The sequence below is a fragment of the Dipodomys spectabilis genome, unplaced genomic scaffold, assembly GCF_019054845.1.
Source record: "Dipodomys spectabilis isolate Male_0828 unplaced genomic scaffold, ASM1905484v1 ptg000373l, whole genome shotgun sequence".
Classification (NCBI taxonomy): domain Eukaryota; kingdom Metazoa; phylum Chordata; class Mammalia; order Rodentia; family Heteromyidae; genus Dipodomys; species Dipodomys spectabilis.
In genome coordinates, this window is record NW_024871050.1 from 1266253 (window position 1) to 1287491 (window position 21239).

At 38.5% G+C, this 21239-nt stretch overlaps 2 protein-coding genes across 5 annotated transcripts in view; one reads left to right on the forward strand and one right to left on the reverse strand.

The window, feature by feature from the left end:
- Fam126b (family with sequence similarity 126 member B) overlaps positions 1-14631 on the reverse strand; it is a 53793-nt gene extending 39162 nt beyond the window's left edge. For 2 of the 4 annotated variants that reach the window (XM_042666972.1, XM_042666970.1), the window contains exons 1-2: positions 14376-14481; positions 4376-4473 (exon numbers count right to left, since the gene is read on the reverse strand). The gene's annotated coding sequence lies outside the window, so the exon portion shown is untranslated. Of the gene's footprint in view, positions 1-4375; positions 4474-14186; positions 14207-14375; positions 14482-14567 lie in introns of those variants that run through there. The other 2 variants (XM_042666968.1, XM_042666971.1) reach the window with 2 other exon arrangements.
- Positions 14632-14916: 285 nt separating this feature from the next.
- Positions 14917-20993, forward strand: Ndufb3 (NADH:ubiquinone oxidoreductase subunit B3). Its single transcript, XM_042666977.1, has 3 exons — positions 14917-15025; positions 18822-18969; positions 20729-20993. The coding sequence occupies exons 2-3, from the start codon at positions 18824-18826 to the stop codon at positions 20880-20882; spliced, it is 300 nt and encodes a 99-aa protein (XP_042522911.1). The 5' UTR covers positions 14917-15025; positions 18822-18823; the 3' UTR covers positions 20883-20993.
- The last annotated feature ends 246 nt before the right edge of the window (positions 20994-21239 follow it).

Sequence of the window (21239 nt, forward strand, 5' to 3'; positions counted from 1 at the left end):
TGATCTCTTGGTGGCAGAGGTGGGGATCTCAGATTACGGTGACAAACTGAACTTGGAGCTGAGTGAGAAATACAAGCTAGACAAGGAGAGCTACCCAGTTTTCTACCTCTTCCAGGATGGGGACTTTGAAAACCCAGTCCCCTATAGTGGGGTAAAAGTTGGAGCCATCCAGCGCTGGCTAAAAGGTATGCCTGGTTGCCTGTCTGTGTGCAATTCCCTAGTGGGAGAGTTCATCGGGGCCTCCAGCATGGAGGCTCGCCAGGCCCTCTTGAAACAGGGGCAGGACAACCTCTCAAGTGTGAAGGAGACTGAGAAGAAGTGGGCTGAGCAGTATCTAAAAATCATGGGGAAGGTGTTAGACCAAGGTGAGGACTTCCAGCATCTAAGATGACCCGGATCACCAAGCTGATTGAGAAGAACAAGATGAGTAACGGGGAAAAAGGAAGAGCTCCAGAAGAGCTTAAACATCTTGACTGCCTTCCAGAAGAAGGGGTCTGAGAAGGAGAAGCTGTGGATTTGCTGGGGATAGGGAGGGGAGAGTTCCCTGTTGGCCTTGAGACCTATGTGGGATGGAAGAGGGGAGGGGGGGAAAGGGGAGAGCAGTTGGGAAAGGTGTTATTAAACCTGAGCCCTGAGTGTGTCTGGACGTTAACCATGCTTGGGCATCTCTCAAGCCCATCTGGGGAGAGCTGATGGCTCTCTTTTTTTTTGTTTGTTTGTTATTGTTTTTTTGCCCATCATGGGGCCAGAATTCTGGACTTGGGCACTGTCCCTCAGCTCTTCAGCTCAAGGCTACCACTTGAGCCACAGCGCCACTCCTGGCTTTTTTCTTTTTGCTTATGTGGTGCTGAGGAATCGAACCCAGGGCCTCATGCATGCAAGGCAAGCACTCTACCACTGAGCCACCTTCCCAGCCCAAAAGAAACTCTTATACATTGTTGGGTTTGTAAACTAGTACAACCACTATGAAAATTAGTATAGTAGTTTTTTAAAAAACTAAAAACAGACCTATTTTATGATCCTACCAAACCACAACTAGGCATGTATTAGGAGCATAAATCAATATACAAGAAAGGTATCTGCATACCTATGTTTATTTTAGTGCTATTCACAATAACAGGATGGTAGAATCAGCTGCAAGGCCCAACAAGAGATGAATAGATAAAATAGATATAATACATACCATGGCATATTGTTGTCACAAATAAAAATAAAATCATGCCACTTATAGAAAAACAGATAGAACTGTAGATCATCATGCTGATATTTGGCTCAAGAAAGCCAAATATCACATATTTGACTTTCATATCATATACATATGACTATATGTAGAAGCTAGATGTAAAAGAATACATATTCTCAGGTGCACATGTCTATATACCTATATATGTAAATTTATATACAGAGAGAGAAAATACACACATACATACATACACACATACATATATAGAACATGATTCTAATGATGGGGCTACATAGGAGGATGAGGGAAAGAGAATAGGGGAAAAGAAAGATGGAGGGCCAATAATTTTGAAATACAACTATGTATGGGGGAAAAAGAAAAGGAATTACATGTCAGGAAGTAAACTCTGAGTACTTGTTCTCAGTTCAGAAAGCTCTCCTTTATCTACAGGATGAGGGGTTGTGTCTTAGTTGACAGTCAGCATATATCACTTTTAGGAATTGCCAATTTATTTAGAATCAAAATGTAAGTGACAATGTAGCCTAATAGTTAAAGAGTATGGATTCTAACTCTATGATCCACAGGCTATACGTCATTGACAAAATTACTTTAACTATTCTGTGGCTTTAAATTCTTCACTTATGAAATCAGTACAAGTACCTGTGAAGGTTTTTTAAGACCATAAATAACATATTCAAAGTCATAATATAAAGGTGATACAATATAAATCTTCCACAGATTAGTATTAAAGAAATACTAATAATACTATGAAAGAAATAATGGCAACACAATAATTTTTTAGACAATTAAGAAGGCACTTTTACTATTAACTATAGATTATTCTTTCAGTTCATATTGACATGGCACCAATTTTATGTTAGGTATTGATTAAGGATACAACAATGAACAAAATAAATGATGGTGGGACTGGGAAGGTGGCTCAGTGGTAGAGTGCTTGCATTGCATGCCAGAGGCCCTGGGTTCAATTCCTCAGCACCACATAAGCAAAAAGAAAAAAGCCAAAGTGGCGCTGTGGCTCAAGTGGTAGAGTGCTAACCTTGAGCTGAAGAGCTGAGGGACAGCGCCCAGGCCCAGAGTTCAGGCCCCACGACCGGACCCAAAAAAAAAAAACAAAAACTGAGCTGGAGGTGTGATTGAAGTGGTAGAGTACTAGCTAATCAAGCAAGCCAAACAAGACCCTGAGTTTAAAACCCAGTACTATAAAAATAATTATTTGATAAACTAACTATGTAATTATTAGGGCAACAGTACAAGGTAAGTGACTCACATCTGTAATCCCACCTACTCAGGAGGTTGAAATGTAAGGATCGTGGTTCAAAGTCAGCCCATGCAGGAAAGTCCATGAGACTTTTCTCCAATTAACCACCAAAAGCCAGAAGTAGAGCTGTGGCTTAAGTGGTAGAGCATTGGGCTACAGCAATAAAGCTCTAGCAATAAAGTTCCCAGGCCCTAAGTTCAAGCCCCAGGACTAGCACACACACACACACAAAAAATGTTTTAACTTTCTTAAAATTATGAAGATATTTCAAACTGTATGAAACCTACATTAAAATAGACTGTTATTATGAAGACCAAATTCTTCAAGGAAATCTTAAAGCTTTTCTCTCTGATCTAGTAACTACTAGCCACGGTAGTTATTTAAATAAAATCAAACTTTACTTATTTTCCTCTCCTCTGGGAAGAAAAGAAACTAGACATATTCTATATACCAGGACTGGTAAAGAAGAGACTCAGCTAGCTTTACCTCATAAGTGAAATACCAGAGGGACTGTACCCCAAGACTTCTTCTAGTATTACCTCTAAGTCTGAGAACCTAAAGCTTGTTATGCTAATCTATGCTAATATGGGTCTCCACAAGCACAAAGAACATGTGGTCAAATACACATAGGAAATCATCCCAGCCAAGTTCATTAATCCTCAAGGAAGGGGAAATAGTAAAACATCTACCACACCGACTGGACTCAAACTGAATTTGAGTTCTTCACCCTGACAACCTAACACCCAAGTCTGCCAGATGCTCATCTCACTGATGGCAATTTTATGTCTTCCTGCAGTGAAAGTTTTAACTGGTATAGATGAGGCCAGCAGTGTTAGTTCACGTTTGCCTATGGCTGTTCTGGAGACTTAATAAAAGACTTCAGTAAGATCACCTTTTCATCAACTTAAACCCTGCATGCTAGGTCTGACAGTTGCAGGACCTTGCACTGCCTTTGGGAATTTTGTTCTTTGCTCCCAGCTGGAATCTGTCAATATGAGTCATTCCACAACCTTGTCTTGGCAGCCCCTTCTGAATTCCCATCAGGTGTTTTTTGTTTGTTTTTGTTTGTTTTTGTTGGTCATGGGGCTTGAACTCTGGGCTAGCACTCTTCCACTTGAGCTACAGTGCCACTTCCGGTTTTCTGGTGGTTTATTGGAGATAAGAGTTTCGTGGACTTTTCTGCTTGTGCGGCTTTGAATCACGATCCTCAGATCTCTGAGTAGCTAGGATTACAGGTGTGAGCAACTGGCGTCCGGCTCCATCAGGTGTCTTTCTGAAGATATTCCACTACAAAATTTTGCTCCTTCCCAGTCCTCTCCTTTATCTGTTTTAGCATGAGTTGTCTTTTAAGAAAACAGTGTACTGGCTGGGATTTATGCAGGATTTTGGGTTAAAGCCACAATGGATTTAGGAATGAGAATTTTTTTCCTTTAATTTTGTATATTTTATACAGTGATATACACAGAAAAGAGAAACAGCTTATTTTTAAAATAAATAAAAACTACCAATTATTTTTGTAGTTGAATGACCCATACTGCAAATGCCTAGCAGCTACATATTGCTAGAGTTTACTATATTTGACAGCACATATACATAACTATCATCACAAAAGTTATATTAGATAGCATTGATTTACATGTAACTAGCTAATGCAATTATGCTAAATAAACTCAATAATAAAAAGTAAGTGTACAAGTTAAGGTATCTACAAGTATTAAAACACAAGTACTGAAAAAGGAAATGCCTTCAAAAACAGAACTCAAGGGCAATAACTAATGTGTAAGTAATCATTTCAGGTAAAATTACATAATAAATAGCAGCTCCTTATCCAATATCATCAAAAACACTTAACAGGTCTAACCACAAGGGGAATTTATTCCTTATCCCTTAAAAAGTTAGCATCATAATTTTACCTGTTTTAAGATCAGTTTTCTAAAGGAGGAGGTGGCACGGGAATGCAGCAGAGTTCAAGTGTGGAATTCATTTGTTGAAACTTAAATGTTTTCCAGCTCTATAAAAATAAAAATGAAAAACCATAAAATGTTTAGATAATATGCTCAACAATATAATACAAAGAACTGTTTTGATGCTACATTTATAATTACAGCTCACCTAATTTTAAAAAAATTATAGAGCCTGTAATCTTAGCTACTTGGGAGGCACAGATTGAAGGATTAAGGTTCAAGACTACTATCCCAGGCCAAAATAAAGTTTGTGTAACTCCAACTCAACCAGTGGTTGTTAACAGCAGAGGAGGCACAATGGCTGCACAGTGGCATATGCCTGGCCATCCTTAGGAATGTGGGGAAGCACGAGTAAAAGGATTATTGGCGAGGCTGGCCCAGACATAAAGCAATACCTTACCTGGAAAATAACCAAAGCAAAAAGGGACTGGAGGCATAGCTCAAATGATAGAGGACTCTAGTATAACGCCTAGTACCACAAAACAAAAACAGCCAATTATAGATTCCAAAAATTTCTGTAATAACTATTATACTCATATATCTTTAAATACAGCAAAAATTATTTTGGAAATAGAAAGTCTCAATTTTAATTCCAAACTTGCCATTAATTATCTGTGAGACCCTGGTTAAGCCACTGAAAATTATCTGGACCCTAACTTGGACAACCTACAAAGTTATATTGCTTCTAGACAAAAATTCTATGTTTCTTTTTAAAATTTAGTACAGTGATCTATCTTTTCCCTTCTCCCTCATCCTTCTCATTTACACACACACACACACACACACACACACACACACACACACACACACACACCCCACACACACAATTTAAAACATAAATCCCTCTTACAACTCAGAGGTACAGTACATGCTTAGCATGTTTGAGGCCTTTGGTTTGACCCCTAGCATCATTCCTCAAAAAAAATTTAATATTCATCATTAAAGAAAAGGTGGAAATGTTCTAGATTCAAAGAATTGAGCTAATGCTTGACTGATTTTCTCATGTTAGGTGACTTTAGCTAGACATGCTGCCTTTCAGCAAATCTAAAATTTCACATCATCACTTAAAATTAAGCACAATTAAATTTACCTTGCTTTTTACTCACCATTTGCTTTTAGGGAGGCATATTTTCTCAAAATTGAGGGTAAATTACACAATAATTTATAACAATAACACAGGATAATAATTCAGGACAAAGAGTTTCTCCAAACTGAACTACATAATGCATAAATGGAACTTTAAAATTTTTGTGTTTGAAATTTTTTCAGAATTTTAAAATATTTTTTGACCATACATGGTCAAAACTATGCATCATAAACCTGTGACTAAGGCAAGTTTACTCTGTCTTCTTGTGACTGGTTTATGTCATTTACCATAATGCCCTCAAGGTTCATTCCAATTACAGCATATTGCAGAATGTCCTTCTTTTTCAAGACTAGAGAATATTTTGCTTATCAATTTTACTGTTAATAAATATATGAGTTACTTTCATGTTTTAGGTATTGTGAATTATGCTTATATGATGAGTATACAGATTTTGTGAAGATCTTGCTCTCAATTTTTTTTTTTCTTATTGAAGGCATTAGAGTTTGAACTGAGTGCCTCACTTGGCTAGCTTGCTCACAGGTAGAATTCTACCACTTGAGCCTCACCTCCATCCTTTCTTCTTGAGAGTGATTTCAGAGATAGAGTCTAGCAGACTTTTCTGCCCAGGCTGAAATCTGGGATCCTAGCTAGGATCACAGGTATAAGCCATTGGCACTTGGCTTCCATATTTTTGGGTATATATGGATGGGACCGTAAGTTATAATCCATAACTAAAATCAGTGAAAAGAGAAAGCAAGAAACTTAATAGACAGGGATAAGTCAAGCAAGTATCTAAGTACCAATATATTTCTCCCTCTTTTTTCTTATCAAAACCATAATTATTTCTTAGAGTTAGAAAAGTTTTAATGTACTTTTTCTCATTTTAAGTGTAATTAAGTGTATGTAAGGTAACTTATCTTTAAAATTTAAGATTTACAAATTCACAAAATAGGTAGTCAAATCTGTTTATGTTTTTTTTGGGTCCAGTCGTGGGGCCTGAACTCTGGGCCTGGGCGCAGTCCCTCAGCTCTTCAGCTCAAGGCTAGCCCGCTACCACTTGAGCCACAGCGCCACTTCCGGCTTTTTTTTTCTGCTTATGTGGTGCTGAGGAATCGAACCCAGGGCCTCATGCATGCAAGGCAAATACTCTACCACTGAGCCACCTTCTCAGCCCCTGTTTATGTTTTTTACAGTATTGTGCTTGTTTTCTAATAAATGCCTTCTCTATTCCAAGGTGTTAACAAACTCAACCTATGTTTTCTTCTTAAGCTGTTTTATTATTATAGATCTTCCTTCTTTCCTTCTTACCTCACTCCATCCTCTCTTTGCTTCCTTCCTTTTGTTTGTTTTATTTTTTTTTCGGTATCATGCTTCTTGAACACAGGAACTTGCACTATCACTTAGCTTCCTTGTTCACAGTTGACACTATTCCACTTGAGCCATGCCTCTAGCTGGGAATTTTGCTGGTTAATGGGAGGCTCTTGCAGACTTTTCTGCCCAGGCTGGCTTTGAACTGCGATCTTCCAGGTCTCAGCCTCTTGGGTAGCTAGGATTATAGGTATAAGCCCCCAGCACCTGGCTTATAGGTCTCATTTTTATTACTGTATGTTTGTGGGGGGGGGGGGAGTGAGACAGAAAGTGAGGGGGGTTATCAGTACTGAGGTTTGAACTCAGGGCCTGTGTTCTAACTTGTCTTTTGTGTTCAAGGCTGGTATTCTACTACTTAAGCTACACTTCTACATTCGCTTTTTGCTGGTTAACTGAAGACTCTCACTGAGTTTTCTACCCAAGCTGGCTTTAAACTGTGATCCTTGTATCTCAGCTTTCAGAGTAGTTATGATTACAGACATGCGCCACCAGCGCCCAAACTATTAGTGAATAATTTTATAACATATACTATATATTAGCACGATTTTAAGCATTTTACGTAATCCACTCACCTAGTAACACTATATAATGGATACTGTTATAATCCCAAGTTTGTAAGCACTGAGAGGTTAAACCATTTGTCCAAGGTAAAGTCAAGCCAGTGTCAAGCTAGAGTACAAGTTTTTACTGAGGGGGATAGGGCTTCTTATGCAGCCTAGGCCAGACTTGAACTTGAAATACTTCTGTTTCTCAAGAAGTACTGAGATTATGGCATGTACCACCATGCCTAGAAACACTAAAAGAACTCTGAGTAGTAACCTACAGAATATCACACTTACACTGAGAACATATTATTTGGCCCAGTCAGCAGTTATTGTAGTAAAAGGTACATACATGCTACAGTGTAGAACTACAAAAAATTTAAGAAGCCTTCCACTCTGGTGTCATTTTTAAGGGTCTGTGGTCTGTGCTAGGCTGAAAATGAAGGATAAGTTGTTGTAGCTTAGTCAATCACCAACAATTGGAAAGAAGCATGGTATCGGGTGGGCCTGTTTTAACTTTGAAAATAAAATAAGCTATATTTTAATGCGTGGCTCTGCCCTGTTTCCTGAATAAACCATAAAGTGGTCAGCTGAAATAGTGTCCTGGATAAGAAAAAGCATTCTCAAATACTAACAGTACAAAATATGCTAAGATCTGAGAATTAGGAAATAGAAAACTCAGTAGTAGCAATTTCCAATTGTCTCTGTTACTAATACCTTCTGTTCTCAGAAACCTGTTAGTCCTATTAGTAAACTCATTAGTTCTCTTAATAAACTATAACTTCTCTAGACAAGGGTGTATATCTAGTGTTGGTAGTATTTAACAGGACCTAGTACATTGCACTTAATTCATGCGTATTGAATAAAGCAAGAGCTGGGCTGTAGCAGCAGACACAGCATAGAAAACATGGTATAGAATGGCAAAGATAACTAGTTCCCTTCCAACACAAATCCTCACTCCAGCTCCACTTTATATGCTTAGCAAAAGCCATCTGATTTTTACTTGCATCTAAGTAAAACACATGAGTACTAAATTCTGGTCACTGAGACCAGAAAAGTACAACATGGGAATTCTTAAAAGGCTTCTTAAAAGATGACAATGTAGGCTAGGCACTGATGGCTTACGCCTGCAATCTTACTCAAGAGGCTAAGATAAGAGGATCATAGTTCGAAGCCAGCCTTGGCAGGAAAGCTCATGGGACTCTCATCTTCAATTAACTACCAAAATGCCAGAAGTGGAGCTGTGACTCAGTGTGGTAGAGTGCTATCCTTGAACACAAAGGTTCAGGGACAGGGTCCAGGCCCTGAGTTCAAGCTCCAATGCTGACCAAAAAAAAAAAAAAAAAGGATGGCAATGTACTACTCTGTAGCATGCATGTAACTGAACTGTTTTTCATCCTTAAGGAAAATGGAAAATAGCTGTTCTTCCTGTGGCTTGTCCTAAAGAGCTGCATTAAAAAAAAAATCTGATGTTACAGACTACAAATGCAAAGTTTCAATGTCTTTACTAAAAGATCAGTTGGCAATTCAGCAATTCCACTCCTGGGTAGAGAACCAAAGAAAAGAATCCAGAAAAAGAAGAAGGAAAGAAGAGGAAGAGGAAGAAGAAGGAGGAGGAGGAGGAGGAAGAGGAGGAAGAGGAGGAAGAGGAGGAAGAGGAGGAGGAGGAGGGAGGGAAGGAAGGAAGGAAGGAAGGAAGGAAGGAAGGAAGGAAGGAAGGAAGGAAGGAAGGAAGGAAGGAAGGAAAGAAGGAAGGAAGGAAGGAAGGAAGGAAGGAAGGAAGGAAGGAAGGAAGGAAGGAATCCAGTAAAAAGAAACAGTTGCACTTCATGTTTATTGCTCTATTTACATGAGACAGGAAATAAAATCAACCCAAGAATCTAAATACTGATGAATGAGTAAAGAAAACATAATGTTGAGTTTTACTGATAAAAATGAAGCCCTGTTATTTGTAACAAAATCAATGAACCTGAAGGGCATTATGTTAAGTGACATGAGACACAAAAAGACAAATACTGAGTGAACCTATTCATATGTGGAATCTAAAATAGTTGATCTCTGATAATCTTGAAAGATATGACACTAATCAAGATGCACTGTTCATAAACTGCTTTGTTAAATGGCAACCCTTGTACAACTAATTAATGATAATAAAAATTAATTAAATCATTGATCTCATGCAAGTGTAGTTAGTAACATAGAAGACTGGTTGAGAGGTTGGGGAAAGCAGGAGGGAGGCATGGAGAAAGCTTAGATAACTAAGTTTCAATTTCACAGGCATAAAATACTGGCATTCTATTGCCTATAATGATGATTTCAAAAAAGGGTTTGTTTTCTTTTTAAAAAAAAAGGTTTAAATGTTCTCACCACACACAAAAAAAAGAATGTTTCAGAAGATTGAATAAATTTGATATATTTTTTGGAGTGGTATACTAGTCCAAAGTGACTACTTGTAACCCATGCTTCGTAACCATATCAGTAAGTATTGGCATTTACCACATTTTCTGACTGCTATGGTAGCCATTTCATAATTCTATAAGTAATCAGTCTAATATATTACATGGTTGGGTTTTTACTTCTTTTCTCCAAAGTCTTCTCATTAATTATTACTCATACTTCATTCTATGGCAGCCAAATCACCAAAAAGAAAACTTAAAATTCATGAGGATGAGCCATGAGTTTCTTCATTTTTTTTACTGGTATTGGGGCTTGAACTCAAGGCCTAGGTACTGTCCCTGCTCCTCTTTGTGCTTAAGGCTAGCACTCTACCACTTGAGCCACAACATTATTTCCAGTTTTTTCTGAGTAATTTATTGGAGATAAGAGTCTTAGGGACTTTCCTGCCTGGGCTGGCTTTGAATCTTGATCCTCAGATCTCAGCCTCTTTAGCGTTTAGGATTCCCAGCAAACCATGCATTTCTAAACCCATGTCGGGGTCAACACATTTGCAATTCAGGTTTTAGTAATATTATTAATTCTTATGCAAATATTAGTGGATAAATTGCTTACATAAATACTAGTGGATATATTTACACACTATTTTAAAAAGATCTTTAATCGAGAACACTTTCAAATTCTTATTCTCAGTTTTAATTCTAGAAAAAGAAAGTTTTCCAAAACATCAAGAGAAAGATTATGAGTAAATATCTCTGCAAATGAGTTAGCTATGATCTAAATTGTGAAAGAAAAGTATCTTACTTTATAGAAAGCAGTTAAGGGCCAAGTAAAACTTAATCCAAACCAAAACATTCAGCACAATTTTTATTTCTAGCAACTTCAGTTCCTGGCTAGAAAAGGTGTCTTAGCTATGACATTAAATGGTGACAATTTATTGAGATATAAAATATTGGTACATTTGGCAGCGCTTTCTCTTAAGCTAAAACTACTGTTATTGGTTCATGCCACAAGTGCCACAGCCTTGAATTAAATCAATCATTCTAAAGTGAAAGTCAGAGGTGAACCAAATGACCAAGATTTTTTTTCCAAATACATCTGCCTCCTTCATATTCTTATCACCAAGATTATAAAAAAGATGTGTAGGTAACATAATAGATGTATGAGCACCTTTAAAATAAACAACTCAATTATTTTGAAATAATCTCGCTTGTCTCTGCTTTCATCAAGAATTTTCAAACTAGGACACACACACACACACACACACACACACACACACACACACACACACACACACACACACACACACACACACACACACACACACACACACACACACACACACACACACACACACACACACCCAACACTGTATTAATAGCAAGTATATAAGAAAAAGAGCTATAAAATGACAAAAGCTCATCAGAAGGCTATGGAGGCAAAGAGCTGTATTAACAAGAGCTGTAAACCAGCTTTAGACTTTAGGTAGGTAGGTTTATGTAATCATCTTTAGACTTTAGGTGTGTCTGTCTGTCTGTCTGTCTGTCTGTCTGTCTTTAGCAGTGTTTGTGTGTGTTTTGTGATTTGCAATTGAGGGGACTGAACTGAGGGCCTTGTATTTGCTAGCCAGGTGTCCCTGAGCCATATCCTCAGCCTAGCACTCAGTGATTATTTTATGCCAACTACCCCCAACTACACTATATTGGGCAGGGGGGGTGGTGGTTGAACTCAAGGCCCCATGCTCTCAGCATTTTCACTCAAGGCTGGTGTTCTACCACTTGGAACACAGCCCCATTTCCTACATTTTAGACACTGACAAGTGTTCAGCTTACTACCCTGTTAAAAGAACATGGCCTACTAACCAGACAAACTGTAAATTTAAGCAAATGGAGGGGGAGGGAAAACTTTAAAAGCCAGACAATGAAAGTTAAAAATTATGTTCTAGCATTAAAAACACAGTAACAAAGTACAATTTTGCGTAATTGATAAACCCGTTTCAAGACTTCTATTTATATCTTATTACTTTATTTTTCATTATGTAGCACTTGATTTATCTCTGGTAAGCTGAATCAGGCTAAAGATATTAATCATGCTAGAACTTAAGAAATTACTATATGATACCAAAACTGAGCAAGGAGTGATGGAACATGGTTGCAATTCCAGCTACTCAGGAGGCAGAGACAGGAGGATCAGGAGTTAAGAGGTCAGACTCTACTTCACAAAACAAAACGACTAGGGATATAGCTCAAGTAGGAATAACTGCCTTATAAGCACTGAGATTCAATCCTTATTACTGAGGGGAAAGAGGAGCCAAAATTGTGTGATTAATACAACTAAATAAACTTAAATCCACAATGCAATACAGAGTTAGATTAAAAAAATAAACTTTCAAGGTCCAATTATAAAGCAAATAATTATACCTCTTTACAACCATTCTTTTTTTTTTTTTTTGTCGGTCATGGGGTCTGAACTTTGGGCCTGGGCACCATCACCATCCCTCGGCTCTTCAGCTCAAGGCTAGCACTCTACCACTTGAGCCTCAGCACCACTTCTGGCTTTTTCTGCTTATGTGGTGCTGAGGAATTGAACCCAGGGCCACATGCATGCAAGACAAGCACTCTACCACTGAGCCACCTTCCCAGCCCTGTTTTTATGTCTTACATATAGCTCTAGGAGAAGATTCCTAGAATTTATAAACAATCATTACATTACTGTTGCATGGTAATTTGGACTAGTATCTTAAACTACTTGGTAATTTCCCACTTCAAGCTCAATTTTTGGCATTCTACAATGACACCTACTGGCTATTGGAAACCATCCATTCTTTCTCTAAGACAGCTCAAGTAGGCTGATTACATAAACACACACACACACACACACACACACACACACACACACACACACACACACTATCCCACACTATATTGCAAAAAGACAAAGATGTGTTCACTAGTATTCAAAACACTATAGAACTTCACCTAAAAACAGAAAGGTAAGTTTTCTTTGTGACTGAGACAGCATTATTCTTTTTTTTTTGGTTGGTGGTGGTGGTGGTCAGTAGTGGGGCCTGAATTCTGGGCCTGTGCGCTGTCCCTCAGCTCTTCAGCTAAATGCAAGCACTCTACCACTTGAGCCACAGTGCCACTTCCGGCTTTTTTTGCTTATATGGTGCTGAGGAATCGAACCCAGGGCCTCATGCATGCACTGAGCCACCTTCCCAGCTCAGCATTATTCTTCTAATAGATTCATTTTAAATATTTCATTAAAACATCTCATTACTCTGAACACCTCAGAACACATTCTAGTTTTCCCCCAATAATATTTTGAGAAGAAAAAAACTGAAATTTTGATATAGCTTTATATTTACAATAATAGAAAAAAATCACCTTTAGAAGTTTTCAGGCAGTACCAAAACAAGTTCAGTAAACATTACACATGCTAGTCCTAAATTTGACCTTTTCTTCTAAGTTTTAAAGACATTTCAAACAGTTTACTTTTTAACAATTTACAATGCTTATTTTAAAAATCGTTTTCTAGTCTTTTCAGATGGAATGAACTATAAAAGTGTCCTTCCAAGACATATGCTGACGAGACCTGCTATGCTAATTCTCCATTTCATTGTGTAAACAAAAAAGTATAAGCGTGTTTTTGTTAAATAATTTATCTGTAAATGCATTTTTACCTAAGTCCAGGAGATTCAAAGCACATACATTATTTTCAAAGCCCATACTTTTTTAACCTCAAAAATACTCAGCTTCTTAGACTTCCAGAGCAAACTACTTAAAAGTTAATTATCCAACCCCCCCCCCCTTCATTATTCAGACTTCTACCGTATTTTCACAGTCCCTAATGCAGTATCTCGGAGGTTGGGAGGGGGGGCCCGGCAGCAGAGTCGGGGGGGGGGGGCGTCAACTAACGAATGTTCCGACGTGCTCTCCATCTTTCTGAAGGTTAAAATTTTTAATATGTGATATCAGATTTGATTGTCAGAACAAATAAATCCATGAACTACGAAACATGACTCTGATCACGTTCATCTCAAACTCATAGCGTATCTCTCAGACCCAAGTCCATATTTGGGAGCAGCTCTTCGTGACTATTCCATCCCTCACGCTACCAACCCTTCACCTACAAAGCCTGTCAGGGTAGAAAGCGCATCAGATGAACCAAGGAAAAAGTGTTCCGACAAGGTAACAGGCTGCAAGACATCTTCCAAGGGGGTCAACCTAGTTGTGCCAAGGATTACATAATGTACAGCTAGGTACCGTTTCCAGGATCTAACCACCAGTGAGAATAAATGTTTAAAAAATCCTACTCGCACCGCCCTCCTGGCCTCACGCCCCGGGAAATAAACCCCGAGGAGCAATACCTAGGATTTCGCTCAGGTGTCTGCAACGCCGCGTCCTTTCCGTGCAAGGAATTCCTTCAACCCGCACTAACCAGCGTCTGGCTCCCGCCCGTCGCCGCCCTGGCCGGCGCCACCGCAGCCCCCACCCCCGACGCCGGCCCCCACCCCCGACGCCGGCCCCCACGTCGCCCGGCGAGCCTCGGACCCCACCCGCCCCAGCTGCCGCCTTCCACTCACGACCCTTGCAGCCTGCCGCCGGGTGTACGAGGTTCCGGAACCAGTCACGGCTCTGGCGACCGCCTTCCCCGGCCACCCCCGCCGCAGTGCTCACAGCCCGAGACGAGGGGGAAAAAAGCCCTCGTTCAGCCCTGGGCGGCCCCCAGACACGGCGCCGCCGCGTACCTGTCACCCGGCTGTCTCTGGCTCCCACCGCCACCGCCTCCCGCAGCCGCTGGCCAACTGCAGCACAACAACGCGCTCGCTCATTGGCTGAGACCGCGCTCTCAATAACAGCCTCCTCTAATGGATGCGCCGTGCCCTTGGCCCGCCCCTCGGTGTACTGCCTAAAGATTCCGTCTTCGAAGAACGAACGTACCTTCGCCACTCCTTCCCCCCCGCAGTGTCTCTGAACGCTGACAGTTCTAGGGAGCACTTATGTGGTTTTAAATATATATTTATAGATTCCCAGTCTCCTTCATGTTATGCAGTCTGGCCCAGACACCTACGACCCAGATCCGGAACGTTACACGTCTCCTTGGCTTTTCTTCAGGCGAAGAGCTCCAGGTGGTAACTTCCGCTTCCGGTTGGCTCCGGCTGGAAGGTTGAATATTGCGTGTCCTGAGAGGTCAGGTTGCTGTCAGGTAAATTAGGGAGTTGGCGGGAGATTTCTGGGGTAGGTTTAAAAAGTGGAGTCTATGATGTGGAAAATGGGGAAAAGAGAGAGGAAAAGGAAAACGGGAGGGGTTGCCCAAGGAAGGAAGGAAGTCGAGGAAGTAACTCGAAAGAGCTGTCTTTCAATACCGGGCTAGGAAGGGAAAGCTGGATGCTGTGGGAATGTATTACTGTGGTTGTTAAACGGTGGTGTCTCCTCCCGGCTCTGCCACAGCCATCTCCTCTTCGTCCTTTGGTTTACATTTGAATCGAATTGAGGGAAAAAAAAACAACCCTCAAACCTTAAACGCATAAAAAGCAATTATTGCAATATATGCCTCGCTATTTCTATAGCTTAATGTAAGACTTTTCTAGTATAAATGCTTATACTATCACATTAAAGGGGAAAGAACAGGCTACAAAATCCATTGCATATATCCAAGGTCAGAGACTAAGCATTAAATATTATATTACAGTTCACTTGTTTTCCTCCCATCTTGTTATACTAGTAATCGATTTTTATGAAGGAGTTTGATATATATATATATATATATATATATATATATATATATATTAGAGAGATAGAAAGTTCACAACAGATGTTTTTGTTTTTCGTAACCCCATACTTTTTATTTTTTTGAACTGGTTTTCTTGCTGTTCTTATTTAAGCAGCTCTGAAAGTGGAACTATTATCTGTTATGTCCTCAGCAGAATATAACTCATTTTTCCTAATGTTTTACTGTCGAGGATACATAACATGCATAAAACAAAACGATATTCTGAAGAATCACAAGTAGGCAAACATTCCTGTAACCACCTCTCAGGTCAGGCAATAAAGCAGCTAATCATTTAGAACATACATTCACAGTAGAGAAGATCCTTCAAACATGAAATTGTAATCGACCAAAAAAAAAAAAAAAAAAAAAGAATGAAATTGGTCAGAAAAACTGGAGGGAATTACTGCAGAGTGTTTTCTGTCCTTCCAAAGAATCACAGGGCATGAACACGCATACAATACAATATTGTAATATTAGTGATACAAAATTTCAGTGAGGTAAGGGAATATGTTTAGGTATTAAAAAGGCTCCTTAAAAAGACAATAATTAAGTTTTGTTGAAAATACTGCCTTAAGAGCTCTAATATTTCAATGCAGTCAGTATTGTTATTAAAACAATTATATTTCCATATGGTCTTCAAAATTGATGTGCCTTACATTTATAGAATATCTGTTTATACGCTAGTTTTGTAAGTACATACACTTGATTTTGCTTATATTTCAAAGCTGGCCACAGACGTGCATTTCTATGACTTCCAAGACTTGGGAGGCTAAGACAGGAGGATTTTGAGTTTTAAACCAGTTTAAGCTACATAAGACTGTCTCAAACAAACAAACAAAAAAGTCAATTTGTATACCCAAATATTTCAACTTTAATATGTTCTAGTAACTGATTTAAGAATCTACTTTGAATCCAGGGGAGCTCACACCTGTAATCCTAGCTACTAAGGAGGCTAATATGTGAGGATCACAGTTCAAAGCCAGCCTGGGCAGGAAAGTCGGTGAGACTCTTTATTTCCAATAAACCACCAGAAAACCAGAAGTGGTGCTGTGGCTCAAGTGGTAGAGCACTAGCCTTGAGCTGAAGAGCTGAGGGACAGAGTCCAGGCCCAGAGTTCAAGCCCCACGACTGACAAAAACAAAACAAAAGAATCCACTTTGAAGCTGAATTTAAAATTCCATTTTACCCAGTTACATACCACATTTTAAATGTGTGTTAGTGACTGTTAAATTAGACAATGAAGACTTAAAGTATATAACCTTATGAATCCTGACCATAAGTTACTTGAATGTCCAACTTTTCTAGGTCACACAATTTTTCAGAGTGATTGTGCTCAGTCACATTTTCGACACCTGGGTGTGAAAATGGAAGGTACACCACAATGTGTTTTCCCCAGTTCTCACAATTTCACCACATAGATTTTAACCTTATATGAAGACTTAACTACACATTGAAGTTTAGAGAAAGTGATTTTCTTGGGATTTTATAGTTGTATTAGTGAACAAAACAGAATCCCAAACTCCCGTCAAGTGGTCAGAGTATTATTGTTAATTTATTATTACTTACTTATAACTATTCCGAAATAGAAATAATTTTTGTGTGTTTTGTTTTTGACACTGGTTTTGCTGTTATGCCCAGGCTGGTCTTGAACTCGTGAGGACTACCAACATGTGCCACTTCATCAAATTTTTTGTTCTTTATACTTAAGAAAATCCTATAGAAGGTCCCTTTCTGAAATAATTAGGTAGAAGGGAAAACTGATTTTATTAAAAGAAATAAGAATATAGGAGGAATAGGATTAGGAATATACTTTCAGGTTTTCTTTTCAAAGTGTAAATCCAAATTACTTAATATTTTGAAAAATACTTATTGTAGCTTTGATGGTGTCTGCATTTTATCCCAAGGTTTTAATTTTTACTTTCAAAATTATTTTATGAAAAATTTGACTTGCCATCTTATACTTTACTACACATATGGCAGTCTGCTAGGGTTAATATTCTAGAATTAACATTTGCCAAAATGGGTTTTTTTGTGGGTTGAATGTATGGCTCCAGTGGTAAAATGCTTACCTATCAAGTTCAAATCCCAGTATCACCAAAATAGGGGGGAAGGTGTTATTTTGAAAACATACTATGAAGAACACAGCCATTACGATTTTTTTCAGTTGTGAGTCTTGAACTCTCGGCCTGAGCTCTGTCCCTGTGCTCTTTTGCTCAAGGCTAGAGCTCCACCACATTGAGCCACAGCACCAAGCCCAATTTTCTGGTGATTAACTGGAAACAAGGGTCTCGTGGACTTTCCTTTCCCAGGCTGGCTTTGAACCATGATCATGAGATCTCAGCCTCCTGAGTAGCTAGGATTATAGGCATGAGCCAGCAGCACCCAGTTGCCATTCTCAATATGTTTGGTTATTATGTAGTAAAGTCATTCTAGAATCTTGTGCGTGTGTGCACGTGCGTGTGCCAGTCCTGGGGCTTGAACTCAGGGCCTGGACACTCTCCCTTAGCTGCTTGAACACTGGGCCTCAACGCTGTGCCTCAGCTCCTCAGCTCAAGGCTGTTGCTCTACCACTTGAGCTACAGCCCTACTTCTGGCTTTTCTGAGTAGTTTATTGGAGATAAGAGTCTTACATATTTTTCTGCTCTGGCTGGCTTCATACTACAATCTTCAGATTTCAGCCCCCTGAGTAGCTAGGATTACAGGGGTTTGCCATTGGTGCTCAGCTTCATTGTAGAATCTTAGTGCCATAATTTTTATGCATATTATTACTTTATGTATATATGTATGTATGGGTGTATGTATGTATATTTTTTTGAGACAAGGGCTAGGTGCTCAGGCTAATCTGGAATGCTTGGGCTCAAGCATTGATCTTGGGGATCAGGTATCTCCATACCTGGTTTTCTTTGATATTATTCACTTTACCAAATAACAATAAAGTAATGGACTAAATAAGTCTTCCAAGTTGTATTATAATTTTAGCTTGTGTTGGTGGTTATCTGGGAAAAATTATCTTTGTTTATCTTATGTTTTTGTTATCTTATGTTTTGTATATATATATTGCCTAATTCTGAACATATGCCAGTTATATAATTAGCATTTTTATAAAATATTTTCACTCTTTTTTAAGTATATCTTTAAAAAAAATAGTTCATGTAAAATGCAAATGTTAAATTTTCCTTTTGGATATCTACAACCTGATTTTCTTCCTTATATTACTCTTTTGCTATAGAAATGGGCCCTGGACATGGACATGGACATGGACATGGTCATAGTAAAGTTGAACTTCCAGATTACAGACAGTGGAAAATAGAAGGGACACCATTAGAAGCTATTCAGAAGAATCTGGCTCTACAAGGACTAAGGGATCCATGGGCCCGGTAAGATGATTAAGTAGTTTAGATAGAATTGAGCTTGGAGAACTAATATCTGGGTTCCTTTTCAGCATATTTTCCTTAAAGAACCATAAAAAGTCTGGGTGCCAGTGGCTAACACCTGTAATTCTAGCTACTGAGGAAGCCAAGATCTGAGTTCAAAACCAGCCTGGGTGGCAAACTCTGTGAGACTCTTATATCCAATAAACCACTCAGAAAACCAGAAGTGGTACAGTGGCTCAAGTGTTAGAGTGCTAGCCTTTAGCTGAAGAGCTGAGGCACAGCATTGAGGCCCAGAGTTCAAGCCCCATGACCAACAAAAGAGTCTCACAGCTTTCGTGCCTGCACTGGCTTTGAACTGCTATTCTCAGCTCTCAGCCTCCGGAGTAGCTAGGATTATAGGCGTGAGCCACAAATACCTGGCCTGTTTTAGGATTTTCATAGATATTCTTAAGCAAAATGAAGTATTTCTGTTCTGTTCTACTCAGAGGTTTTTTGTGTTTTTGTTACTGCTCTTGTTGTTTAAAGGAACAGAGTCTTGTAATATTGTCTAGGCTGGACTCATATTCCTGGTCCTAAACAATTCTCCTTGCTCAGCCTCCTGAGTATCTGGAACTAGAAGGACTACTCTAATATTATACTCTACTCTTGTTATTATTAATAAATGATTGTGGAATTTTGTCAGTTCCTTTTTCTGTACTGAAGTGCTTTTTGTTTCCTGTTAATATAGTGAATTACTTTTATTGACTTTCAAATATCAAATCAGTCACACACAAAACAGTATGTGTGTATATATTGCTAGATTCAGTTTTTCTCAAATTTTGTTAGGAGTATTTGCATCCATGTTCATGAGGCATGTAGTTTTCTTATAACATCTTTGTATGGTTTAGTATCTAAATTATTTTCTAATAAGGCATATTTTTAATGTTAAATGATTTTTGCCTTTTACAACATGATTATTTTTTTTTTCACTTAACTATTATCTGTGGAAGAGAACTTTTTTTTTCCCCTGTAGGTCTCTGACTTCTTTTAACTCAGACATACCCTATAATCAGGTTACTCAGGAGAATGTTTGCCACAACAGACAATTAGTCTTCTGAAGTTCAAGTTTCTATAATGGAAAAGCTGTGATCCTCTTGAATAGTAATATTTTAATGTCAAGTGTTAACACCCTCTCAAGTGCCAAAATATATTTTGCATGTTTGATCTTTATAGCACTATAAGTTAGATAATAATCACTAGGAGAGGAAGCAGACCCTTAGAAGTTATGAATTTTCCTCAGCCTAAAAGGTTATGATTAGCAGAGCAAAGATTAATGTCTAGTTCTTTTAAGTTTATCTTTCCATTTCAGTGGTGTTTGAATTAGCTGCTTGGCTGGACTATGAGATCAAAGTGAGCTGATCCATTTGAGAATTCTATAAAATCATGAGTAGAATAACAATGAAATCTAAAATCATCAACTTTTTAAAAATTAAATATTCTTGAGGATTGGAGGCATGGCTAGAATGATAGAATGTCTGCCTATAAATATAAGGCTCTGAATTCAAACTCCATACCAACAAAAAGTACATATATGTATGTATGTATACATGAAACTTGGTCAGAATATTAATTATCTTTTGCCACATGAAGTTTCCTATTGTGATCTACTTAGCTTATCTTGCCAAATGGTACATTTAAGTGTTTTAGATAGGTGAAAGTTAAATTTGTTTTACTCAATGTACATGAATTGTGTGTAATTATCCTTTCTTTCCTTTTTTTCTAGCAACGAAGCTTGGAGATACATGGGTGGCTTTGCAAACAACTATTCCTTTCTTGGTGTAATGTTTAAAGGTTTCAAGTGGGGATTTGCTGCATTTGTGATAGCAGCAGGGGCTGAATATGTGTTTGAATCTCAGGATAACAACAAGGGCCACTAAAAATAGTATATGGAAGTATCTTATGACTTCATAACTCTCATAAAAATATTTCCTCACTGTAGCCTACTTGTCTCTGTAATAGTTCCTTAATAAAGTAGTAAAAACATGCAAGTCTTTTATAATTCTTTTTTGTTTTTTGGTGGAACTCATGTTTGCATTTGGTCTGTGCTCACTAGGTAGGCATTCTACCACTGTTTTTGTAATTCTGGAAAAAAAAAAAAAAAAAAGATGCTGAGAATAGGGGTACACATCTGTAATCCCAGCACTCCAGAATCTGAGGCAAAAGCATCATGAGTTTGAGGCCACCTTGAGCTACATCATGAAACCCTAACTCAGAAGAAAAAAAAGAATAGTAGT